A 10,778-nucleotide genomic window follows, 5' to 3' on the forward strand; every position below is an offset into this window, starting at 1 on the left:
GTCGCGCCAGCAGGCCCGAGGCCACCCACCGCCCGCCCACCATCGCCCGCATCTCCTCCTCGGGCAGCGCTCGCAGGTGCTGCCCGTTCATCCACGACAACTTGGTCTTGTCAAAGACTGGGTGCGGGGGCGGCAGGGTGGACGGTTTGGGGCGGCGGGTGTGGTTCAAGGCTGCCAGCTGCGTACTGCCTCCTCCTCGCAGCCCACTCCCAGCACCACTCTGGCATACGGTTTGCCAGCCTGCCAGCCAGCCTGCCACCGGGCCCCGCGCAGCACATCTGCCCTCACCCACCCACCCACCCACCCGCCGCGCTCTTGGTGATGCGCTCCAGCGAGAAGGCCTGCTGCAGCTCCTCCACGCTGTAAATCTCCTGCTCGCTGCCGTCGTTCCAGCCCAGCAGCGACAGGTAGTTGAGCATGGCCTGCGGGGCGCGAGGGCGAGCGGCAGGCAGGCGGGCAGCAGCGCTCGGCAGGCAGGCGCGTGCGGCGCAGGATGGCCGGCGCTGCACGGCACCAGCGCCCGGCCGGCTCCTCCACCAGGACAGCTGGCCAGCCCCGCGCTGCCTGGCGGCTGCTACGCCGCAGCCTCCACCCGCGCAGTGCTGCCCACCCGCGCGGTCCTGCCCACCCATTCCATGCACCACACCAACCAGCGCGCGCACACACACACACACACACACACACACACACACACAGCCCCCGCCCGCCGCCTTACCGCCGCCAGGTATCCGTCCTCCCGGAACTCTCCCACAGAGGTGGCGCCGTGGCGCTTGGACAGCTTGGACTTGTCTGGGGCCAGGATGAGGGAGACGTGGCCAAAGGTGGGGGTGGGGAAGCCCAGGGCCTGGTAGATCAGCACCTGGCGCAGCGTGTTGGGCAGGTGCTCCTCGGCGCGTATGACGTGGCTGATGCGCATCAGCGCGTCGTCAATGGCGACGCAGAAGTTGTAGACGGGCAGGCCGTTGGAGCGCAGCAGCACAAAGTCGCCCAGCGTGTCTGTGGACCAGGACACCTCGCCGCGGATGACGTCCTGAATGCGCACCACTTCGCCCTTGGGCACGCGGAAGCGGTAGCAGTGCGGCACGCCCCGCGCCAGCATGCCATCCACCTCCTCCTTGCTCGCGCTGGCCCACTTGCCGCGGTAGATGGGCGGCAGCTTCTTCTCCTGCGCAGCGCAGGAGGGGTGGGCAAGGGCGGGGTGGGCGGGCGGCGGCTGGGCGCGGGGGGACGGCGGCGGCGTGATGACGAGCTCGAGGCTGCCACGTGGGCAGCTCCCCGACGCTCTCATCTGCCCATTGACGCGCCACAGCAGGCTGGCACAACCAGGCACACACGCTGGACCCCCCCCCCCCCCACACACACACACACACACACGCCGCACCTCTGCATCCTTCTTCATCGCCTCCAGCTCCTCGTCGGTGCAGAAGCAGGGGTAGGCCACCCCCGCCTCCACCAGCTGGTCAACGTACTGCTTGTACAGCTCCTTGCGCTCGCTCTGGCGGTACGGCCCGTGGGGGCCGCCCACGTCGGGGCCTGCACCCGCCGCCAAGCACACCACATGCCGCCGTCAGCCCCAGCGCCGCCGGCTTGCGTGCCGCACGTGGCCACGCTGCCTCGCAATGTGCGGGCAGCCCTCCACACGGCCCCCCAGCCAGGCAGGCAGGCAGGCAGGCAGCCGGCCAGGCAGGCGCACCCACCCTCATCCCAGTGGATGCCCAGCCACTTGAGGTCTGTCAGTACCGCCTCCTCTGACTCCCGGGTGGACCGCGCCGCATCCGTGTCCTCCACCCGCAGGATCAGCTTGCCCCCCACGTTCTTGGCAAACAGCCAGTTGAACAGCGCTGTGCGCGCGCCGCCCACGTGCAGGTAGCCGGTGGGGGAGGGCGCAAAGCGCACGCGCACCTGCGGGCGGGCGGCGGCGGCGGGGCGGCAGCGGGCAGGCGCGGGTGTTGAGCGCCGAGGGAGGGGGAGCCTGCCCCTGGCTGCAAGTCCAGCCAGTCCACTGTCGGCACAGCACAGCCTGTCAAGAGATCAGCACAGGCCCCCGCAGCCGGCAGCACGCACCTCCCGCCCGGCGGAGTCGGTCGACTGTGCAGTGGGGGTCTCCAGCGTGACCGCTGCGCGGCATTTCGCGGCTTGCCGCCCTCCCCTGCACGCAGCAGCATCTCAGGCGTGGAACAAGCCCTCCTCAGCCACTAAAAGCTGGCCAACGCACGCATGTACAATGACACCACCCACCTGCTGCTGGGGGCAACCTGCACGGCAACGAACAAAGTTGTGGGTTACAGGGTGTCGCGGAAGGGCTGTGTCGGGCGCAGGGCGGCACAAGGCGGCTCCCCGCACCTTTGCCAGGTCGCTGAGCCCAGCGGCAGACACCCTGGGGACAACCACATAAGCGCGGAAGCTCAGTTGGGCCGCCAGGCGAGGCTGGCCGCGCGCCAGCAGCTTGCCGCCGACAGCGAGGCACTGCATGGTTCCCGACTGTGCTCTGCCCGCCTAGGATGCAGTGAAACAATCTGGTGTATATCACAGATTACGCTGGCACAGGCGGGCCCCAAATGGAGGCAGCCAAAGTGCAACCCAATCCTGCTGTGCTGTGGTGTGAGTGGATAGCAGGGCTGCATGGGGCCAGCAGAGGCGCGATGGCGCCCAGATGGCAGTTGGAAGCCGTGTCTGTGGGCCATCAGCACCAGTCACATGACAGCCGCACGAGGGCAAAGGTGCAGCCGCCAGTGCCGGTATGCCGCACCTCCCTGCGGCGCCGGCGCTCTGCCCAGGTAGATGTTTAAAAGCGCACTGAACCAGACAGTGCTAGTTACAAAAAGGGCAATCCGAACAACTAAAGAAGGGGACAGCCCAGCTGGTCATGCTGAACGAGGCCGGCAAGCCGACCCTGGCGCGGTGCAAATACAGAGGGTACATGGGGGCCCTTAGACAAGGGACGAAATGCTGACGAGACGAAATGCTGATGAGACGAAATGCTGATGAGACGGCATGCAAGAGAGTTATGGGAGAGGAAGAGGGATGGATCAGATTGGGTGGGGGCGCCTCCAGCCAGCTCACGCCTGCTTGTATGGCGACGCCTCGCACCGCAGCATCCTCAGCGTGTACTCCATCTCCGCCCGCTCCTGCTGCAGGTAGCGGTCCACCACGCCGGCAAAGCCCGGGTCGGGCAGGTAGTGCAGGCTGTGGGTGAGGGAGGGGACGTAGCCGCGCTGCAGCTTGTGCTCGCCCTGCGCCCCCGCCTCCACGCGCTGCAGGCCGCGCTCAATGGCAAACTCCAGCGCCTGCGGGCCATCACGGAGGTGCGCAGAGAAGAGGGAGGTTTGTGGCGGCTGGGGGTGGCGTCCGCTGCCGCCATGTGCCGGCTGATGCACTCAGTTCCCACCACACCCGGCCCCCCTCCCCCACACGCCTGGTAGTAGCAGAGCTCAAAGTGCAGGTTGGGGATGCGGTCGCCCAGCAGGCAGCCCCAGTTGCGCCCAAACAGCGCGTGCGAGCCGATGAGGTTGAGCGCGCCGGCGATGGGCCGACCGTGCCCCGCCGCGCCGTCGGCCGTCTCCGCCAGCACCAGCAGCACGCGGTAGCCCATGCGCTCGCCCAGCTGCGAGAAGAAGTCGCGGGTGAGGTAGGCGCTGCCCCACTTGCGGTCAGTGGTGTTGAGGTAGAACCTGTGGAAGGCGTCCCAGTGGCGGGGCTGGATGTCAGCCCCCGTCAGGCGCAGGAAGCGCAGCCCCTCCTGCGCCGCCTTCTTGCGCTCCTGCGCCACAGCGGCAGCAGCAGCAGGGGGTTGACTGACGGCTGGTTACACACAGCGGTGGATGCCCAGGGGGCTGGCATTGGAGGAGCAGCAGTTGATCAGCTCGCGATCCTGATCCCAGCTGGCAAGCAAGCAAGCACGCCCCCACCACTGGCCCACCTGGCGGATGCTCTTGCGCTTGGACTGGCGCAGGCTCATGAGGAAGCTGCGCTCGTCTCCGGCGTCGTCAAAGCTGCTGTAGGGGTTGGCGTGTGCAAAGGCGTCGTCGTCGTAGCTGTCGCCGCTGCCGGCGCTGGCCAGCATGCTCTTGGTGATGTCGCCGTTGTACCAGTGGTACTGCAGCCCTGTGCGCTGCAGGTAGCCGTGCTTGGCGCCCAGCTCCCCCCACTCCTCTTGCGTGGCAAAGTTGATGTGCAGCGAGCTGACCCCAAACTGGTCGGCAACCTGCAGGGAGGCGGGCAGCCACGTCGGCCAGCTGAGGCGCGGCGGCTGCCAGCAGCTGCCAGGTGCACACCTCGCATGCTTGAAACTGCTGCGCGCGCGCGCCTTGCAAGCAGCCACACCCGCCCAGCCAGCCCCACCTGCTTCAGCGTGTCGGCCAGCGCGCCCCGCACCGCGTCTGCGTGCGGCCCCGCCTTGACCAGCAGGCGCTGGCCGGGGACGGGCGTGAAGGGCACGCCCACCAGCAGCTTGGGGTAGTAGTTCTGCCCCATCATGCGGTGATAGGCGTTGGCCCAGCTGGAGTCGAACACGTACTCTCCGTAGCTGTGCCCCTTCAAGTACATGGGGCAGCAGCCCAGCAGCTCGCCGCTGTCGCCCCGCCGCACCAGCACGTGCTGCGGCAGCCAGCCCTCCTCCTTGACGGCGCTGCCGCTGGCCTCCAGTGCGTGCAGGAAGTCGTGCAGGAGGAAGGGGTTGACCTCGCCGCCGGCCGTGGCGCACGCATCCCACTCCTCCTTGGAAACGTGCTCCATGCCGCCGGCCAGGCTGACGGTCAGCTGCAGCGGCGCCGCCGCCGGCTGCGCCTGCTGCTCGTTAGCAGAAGATCCTGCTGCTGCTGGACTGCCGCCTTCCGTGACCTCGGTGCTTGTGCTGCTGCCGCTGCCGGGGCTGGAGTACAGCCTGCGTGGCGGCCCTTGCCGCCGCCGGGTGGTGCTGGCGGGCGCTCGGCGCCATTGTGCCTGCACCAGGGCAGGAAATCCGGCAAGCAGCTTAGCCATCCAGCAGCTAGATGGCATGGCATGGTTCAATCGGCGTGGTGGCAGGAACACGCGCAGCGGAAGCGGCGGCCGCGCGGAGCGGCGGCAGCAGCGCCGTCTGCACCACCGGAGCCGGGCGGCTGGCATCATCACGCTCACAGCGTGTACTGATGCACAGGAGCGCAGCGCACCTGCGAGGCTGCTCGGCAAGCACAGTGTGACCGCATTACTCCCACCACCAGGCCAGTCTAAATCATACGTCGCCTGCAACCCCTTCACACGCGCCGACCAGAAACAATCCCAAAAGACAGCGCCGATCGACCGAACCCCTCCTGCCTTCCACCTCCCGCCAACGCCGCTTTGCTTGCGCCGCCGGCTGCATTTCCTCATGCGCCATCTGAGGGTTTGTCACACTTTGCGGTCAGCAGATCCCTTGCAAACATTCAGTGCAAACGCGAGCGCAAACACCCTTGTAGCCGCAGAGAATCGCCGCCAGCAGCACGTCGTTAACCAGCCACCTCGACAAGCGTGGCGAGTTCATCTTGCTGATCTGGCCATCGGCAGCGCCGGGAAGATGACAGGCTTCGCCATTCCACAACAGGGAGGCATGTTGATGACAATCGTGATATCGATGGCAAGAGACGAGTGAGCCAACGGCTGTTGCCGAGCGTCATGAGAGTTGGGAGGGCCTGGCCAGTTGCAATGCCGCTGGCATAGGGGAGCTGCTCTCTTTCACAGCGTGCACGTGTCTCGAAAGTGCAGAGCCATGGGATCATGTACAGCGTGCATGTGCGCGCACCTGACCGTGCCTGCCTGCGCCTGTCATCTGTCACGCCATGTCACCCCCATCATTATTTGCCCCAGCTCGTCGTTGCATCCGCTGCTTCGCCTCTCAATCTGGGCTATTGAGGAGCAGGGAGATTAGCTGGAGCTGCTGGTCGGTCGCTGCACAGTCACCTCCCGTCCGCGGCCCGCCCCAGCCCCGTGCTCAATCCGTGTTGCCAGTCCTGCACTCAGTAGAGCGGCTGGAGGGGCCTGGACTGGCGCAGCCGACTCCCACCGACAACAGCTACGACGAGGGGCGAGTCGCTTGGCCTCCCCCGCGGCTGGGGGGCCTTGACGAATGGAGGTGACGCCGCCGCAGCAGCCAGCGCCACAGGCGGATGACATCGAGTACCTGGCCAGCGGCACGCTGGCACGGCGGGGCACGGGCGAGGCGGCGGCGGCAGCCTCCTCCCGACGCCAATACGTCTACCGCAAGAATGCCGACTACGACAGCCTCATAGAGGCCTGCAGCCGCAAGCTGGTGGCACAGCCCAACAACGTGCGGGCGCTGATGATCCGGGCCAACAGCTACAGGAAGAAGGGTGCGGCGGCCATGCACGCCGCCTGGCCATGTCGGTTGGCCGGCCATCGGCCTGGTGCTCGCCATTTGTTGCTGCCGCCTGCACCCCAGCCTGCCCTCCTCTCACACCTGGCCCACCGCCACCCGCACCACGTGTCAGGGTTGCTGGAGACTGCGTTGCACGACTACGGCGCGGTGCTGCGGCACGAGCCCGGCCACGTAGACGCCGCCTACCAGCGCGGCGCGGTGTGCCAGCAGCTGGGCAGCACGGAGCAGGCCATTCGCGACTTCAGCCTGGTGCTGCGCCTGGACCCAAACCACGCCAAGGCGGCATACTCGCGCGCCGCGTGCAACAGCCTGGTGGGGCGGTACGACGAGGCCAACGGTGAGGCAGCGGCGGCCTGGCACCTGCTGCTTGCGCTCCTTGCGTGGCCTGCGCCGCTGTGCACCCTGCTGTGTTGCTACATGGAGCCCCACCACCCTGCCGCATCCCCCCCTGCCCTGCCTGCCCTGCAGCCGACTATGAACAGGCGCTGGCGGCAGATGCCACGCTGCCCGACCGGCGGCGGCACCGCCCGCCAGGCAGCACGCCCGGCATCAAGTCGGTGGGCAGCCTGGGCAGCCTGCGCGGCTCACCCGCCAGCACCTGCTCGCTGCCGCCCAACACTGGCCGGGCGGGGGTGGGCAGCACGCCTGGCAGCACTGGCGGCGGGGCGCGGGTACGTGGCAGCAAGTCGTGGCAGGCAGAGGCGGCGCCAGCTGTGTCACACTTCAACATTGCTGCCGTGCTCAGGCCCGGCACGGCAGCGGCACAGCCTGGCAGTGGCGCAGCGCGGGGGCCGGCAGTGCTCGCTGCCAAGCAGCAGGTAGCAGCCTCCGCAGCGGGCCAGGGAGCAGCAGGCGGGCCTGGCTCAAAGGAGCAGCAGCAACCTCAGCAGGAGGGGCCTGGACGTGTGCAGGTGGCGATTGGCGTGGACGCCACGCAGCGGGCGCAGCAGCAGCAGCCCGGCGACGCCGCAGTGGCGCCCGGGCAGCCTGCGGATGGCGACGACCCCTCCAGCTGGCTGCCCTCGGTGCACACCCGCCTGGCCAGCATCAGCCTGCAGGACGCCGGCTGCAGCTCGGTGCCGCTTGAGGTCGCCTCGCCGCTGCGTGGCGGCAGCAGCAGCGGCAGCCAGCCCGCCGCCCCCGCCGCCCAGCAGCGGCCGGCGCAGCAGGGGCAGCAGGGGCCGACGGCGGACGAGCACCACGCGCGAGGGTATGCGCTGCGCAAGGAGGGCGACTTTGAGGGTGCGGTACGCGAGTACAGCGCGGCGCTGGCGCTGGACCCGGCGCACTTCAAGTGCCTCTTCAACCGAGCCTTCTCCCTGGACAAGGTGAGCAGCGGTAGGGTGCGCGGAGAGAGAGAGTGTGTGTGCGTGTGTGTTGGTTGTTTGGGAGGGCACGGTGACTGCTGGGCTGGTGATGCTGGAAGCGGGAGTTTCAGCCTCTCCGGGGCTCCCAGGTTACCCTGCCCCTGCGCTGCCGCAGCTGGGGCGGTACGACGCGGCGCTGCGGGACTACGAGGCAGCCCTGGGCCTGGAGCCGGGCAGCAGCTACGCGCACTACAACGCTGGCATCGTGCGGGACAGGCTGGGGCAGTACGCCGCCGCCGTGGCCGCCTTCTCCGCCGCCATTGCGCTGGAGCCCCGCAACGCCGACTTCTACCATGTGAGGGGCTGGGTGGGGAGGTGTGCGCGCATCTGGCGCGCGTGGCCAGCTGTCGCCAGCCAGCAACAGCTCAGCCTCCCCCCCACTCGAGACGCCTGGGCTAGGGCCAGCAGAGAGGCACAGTGCATCCCCACCTCACCTTTGCGACAAGGCCAGCCCCCTCCAAGAGCTGATGGCTGCCTGGCTGGTCTGCGCTGGCCCTGGTGCAGAACCGCGGCTTTTCGTACCGCAAGATGGAGCGGTACGAGGATGCAGTGGCAGACTACACCCGCGCGGTGCAGGTGCGGGGCTGCCTGCCTGCCTGCCTGCCTGGTAGAGTGGAGTAGGGCAGGGTGGGGGAGAACCAGATACCTTGCGCCATCCATGCAGCGCCCAAAACCAGCACGACCATTCCCTGGCTTCCCGCGGTATCCCGCCATCACACACGATATACACACCCGCCATCCTCACCACCAGCAGCGCCACCCTAACCCCTCCCCCTGCTGCAGTTCAACCCCGCCCACACCAAGGCGTACTACAACCGCGCCGTGGCGCTGGAGCGCCTGCGCCGCTACCAGGATGCCGCAGCAGACTACAGCCTGGTGCTGCGGCTGGACCCGCGCAACGCCCCCGCCCTGCAGAACCGCGGCACGGTGTGGCTGCGGCTGGGGCGGCTGGGCGAGGCGCGGGCAGACCTGGATGCCGCGCTGCGGCTGGACAGTGGCGCGGCGGCGTCCTGGCACGCGCGGGGCGAGGTGCTGGAGCGCCTGGGACAGGTGCAGGCGGCGCTGGCAGACCTGCAGAGGTGCGGATGGTGGGGTGGGGTGCGGGGGCGGGGGGGGTAGATCTGGCTGGCTAGGGCGCCAGAGTGTGGAGTTGACAGCAGACAGCAATAGCCCTGGTTGGCAGCGGGGCCGCTCCATCGAGCTGTGATCCAACACCCCGGCCTTGCCCCGCGCTCCCCTCCTGCCTGCAGGGCATGCGAGCTGGACCCCGCCCATCCCGCCTACCTGCGCAGCCTGGGCCTGGCCCTGCGCAACTGCGGGCGGCACGAGCAGGCGGTCGGGGTGCTGGGCAGGGTGCTGCAGCTGCAGGCGGACGACGAGGCGGCGCTGCAAGCGCGCGGGTGAGAAGTGACAGTCGGGCGGGCCGGGCCGCTGCGCTGGGCCGCACTGCATTGCCTGCGGCCGTACCGCAGCTGCCGACCCGCCCTGCTCCATTCCCTTGCATCCACCCTGCCCGCCCCTGCTGAGCCTGCTGCCCGTGGCTGCCTGCCTGCCCCAGGTTCTGCCTGCGCAAGGCGGGCAGCTTCGCGGCGGCAGCCGAGGACTATGGGCGCCTGATTGCGCTGGGCCACGCCACCGTGCGCAACTTCAACAGCCGCGCCTACTGCCACGCCTCCCTTGGAAACTACGCCCAGGCAGTGGCTGACTACTCGGAGGCGATACAGGTGGGCGGGGGTGGGTGGACGGTGTTGTGGCGGGGGTGCCAGGCGGAGGGTCCGGTGAGCGAAGAAGGCGAGCGGGTACCTCGCCCCCGCCTGCTTCACCTGCCAACCCCTGGGCGGGGCCCCTGCCGCAGCCAACCAACGTCTGGCCTTTTCCCCGCTGCCCTCCCTCCCCTCCCTCCCACCGCAGCTGGACCCCGAAAACGTGCACGCTTTCTTCAATCGCGGCATCAGCCACGAGAAGCGCGGCAGCCACGCGGCGGCGGTCGACGACTTCACCGCCTGCATCCGCCTCGACCCCACCAACGCTGTGGCCTTCTACAACCGCGCCTCCTGCTTCGACGCCCTGGGGCAGTACGAGCGTGCGGTGGGGGACTACAGGCGAGCGCTGGATGCGGAGAAGTAGCTGCGGGCGGGTGGTCACCTGGTAGCCCCGGGAGGGTGGTTGGCTGGCACGGCGGAGGCCGGCTACCTGCTTCCACCCATCCACTCTCCTGCAGCCTCCTGCACTAGCTTTGTTGAAGAGGCCGTTAATGCTGCTTGCTGCCAGCTGAATTTGTTGTGGGCGTGCTGGCGGCTGCCCGTGTGTTGTTGAGCGCTGTTGATGTTGCTTTGCTGTGCCGTTGCACCCCTTGCCGTTCAAACTGCCAGTTGTTTTTGTTCGCTTACTTTGTTCAAGCTTGAATAGAGCAAAATCGGTGATAAAATCAATCAGTTTTCCACACAAGCATCAATGGCGAGTGCTCCCCATGAGCACACGTGATGTAAGCTTTGCTGCTTGGGGTCCTGCCAGCCCGGGCGGCTGGGGCCCGGCTCCCGGTGCTGCGCCGGCTCTCAGGACAGCCCCACCACCCGCCCTGTGTCTGGGTCGATGTCTATCTCGTAGAAGGCGGGGCGGGTGGGCAGCCCCGGGATCATCATCATGTCGCCGCACACCGCGATGAGCCAGCCCGCGCCCGCCGCCACCCGCACCTCCCGCACCTTGAAGGTAAAGCCGCTGGGGGCGCCCTTGGCGGCGGGGTCGTTGCTGCGGGGGCAGGCAGGGTGCGGGTGGGGCCAGGTGTGTGAGCAGGAGCTGTGGACATGTGGATGCGTGTGAGTGGGCACCCTGAGGCCAGGGGGCGACACATCACGGGGGCAGGCAGCGAGGGGCTGATTACTACTGCCGCGGCGCCACCACCGTGCGGTACCACTCACGAGAAGCTGTACTGCGTCTTGGCCATGCACACGGGCAGGCCGCCAAAGCCCTGCCGCGTGTACAGCTCCAGCGCCGCCGCCGCCTCGGGGCTAAACTCCACGCACCCGGCGCCGTAGATGCTGCGGGCGATGCTCTCAATC

General features: G+C 68.3%; 4 protein-coding genes across 4 annotated transcripts in view; 1 reads left to right on the top strand and 3 right to left on the bottom strand.

The window, feature by feature from the left end:
• The window catches only part of CHLNCDRAFT_134869 (hypothetical protein), a gene marked incomplete at both ends in the record, with an annotated part of 3,482 nt that extends 1,010 nt beyond the window's left edge, over positions 1-2,472 (bottom strand). Inside the window, 6 exons of the mRNA XM_005847068.1 lie at positions 41-117; positions 305-422; positions 716-1,165; positions 1,382-1,533; positions 1,698-1,902; positions 2,344-2,472. Coding sequence (XP_005847130.1) covers positions 41-117; positions 305-422; positions 716-1,165; positions 1,382-1,533; positions 1,698-1,902; positions 2,344-2,472 — 1,131 coding nt within the window. The remainder of the gene's footprint in view (positions 1-40; positions 118-304; positions 423-715; positions 1,166-1,381; positions 1,534-1,697; positions 1,903-2,343) is intronic.
• Positions 2,473-3,059: 587 nt separating this feature from the next.
• Positions 3,060-4,734, bottom strand: CHLNCDRAFT_48894 (hypothetical protein; the record flags this gene model as incomplete). Its single annotated transcript, XM_005847069.1, has 5 exons — positions 3,060-3,287; positions 3,389-3,760; positions 3,920-3,995; positions 4,089-4,204; positions 4,342-4,734. 5 exons carry the CDS (start codon positions 4,732-4,734, stop codon positions 3,060-3,062), a joined length of 1,185 nt encoding a protein of 394 aa, XP_005847131.1.
• A 1,348-nt stretch (positions 4,735-6,082) lies between these two features.
• Positions 6,083-9,846, top strand: CHLNCDRAFT_134871 (hypothetical protein; the record flags this gene model as incomplete). The annotated part of the gene is made up of 9 exons (XM_005846880.1): positions 6,083-6,326; positions 6,465-6,689; positions 6,821-7,680; positions 7,835-8,014; positions 8,224-8,295; positions 8,503-8,798; positions 8,970-9,119; positions 9,278-9,443; positions 9,631-9,846. 9 exons carry the CDS (start codon positions 6,083-6,085, stop codon positions 9,844-9,846), a joined length of 2,409 nt encoding a protein of 802 aa, XP_005846942.1.
• Positions 9,847-10,274: 428 nt separating this feature from the next.
• CHLNCDRAFT_24350 (hypothetical protein) lies at positions 10,275-10,702 on the bottom strand (the record flags this gene model as incomplete). The annotated part of the gene is made up of 2 exons (XM_005847070.1): positions 10,275-10,467; positions 10,638-10,702. Coding segments are annotated over 2 exons (258 nt in total), but the record flags the coding sequence as incomplete, so codon positions are not given.
• Positions 10,703-10,778: the final 76 nt, after the last annotated feature.

Source organism: Chlorella variabilis (genome assembly GCF_000147415.1).
Source record: "Chlorella variabilis unplaced genomic scaffold CHLNCscaffold_12, whole genome shotgun sequence".
Taxonomy (NCBI): Eukaryota; Viridiplantae; Chlorophyta; class Trebouxiophyceae; order Chlorellales; family Chlorellaceae; genus Chlorella; species Chlorella variabilis.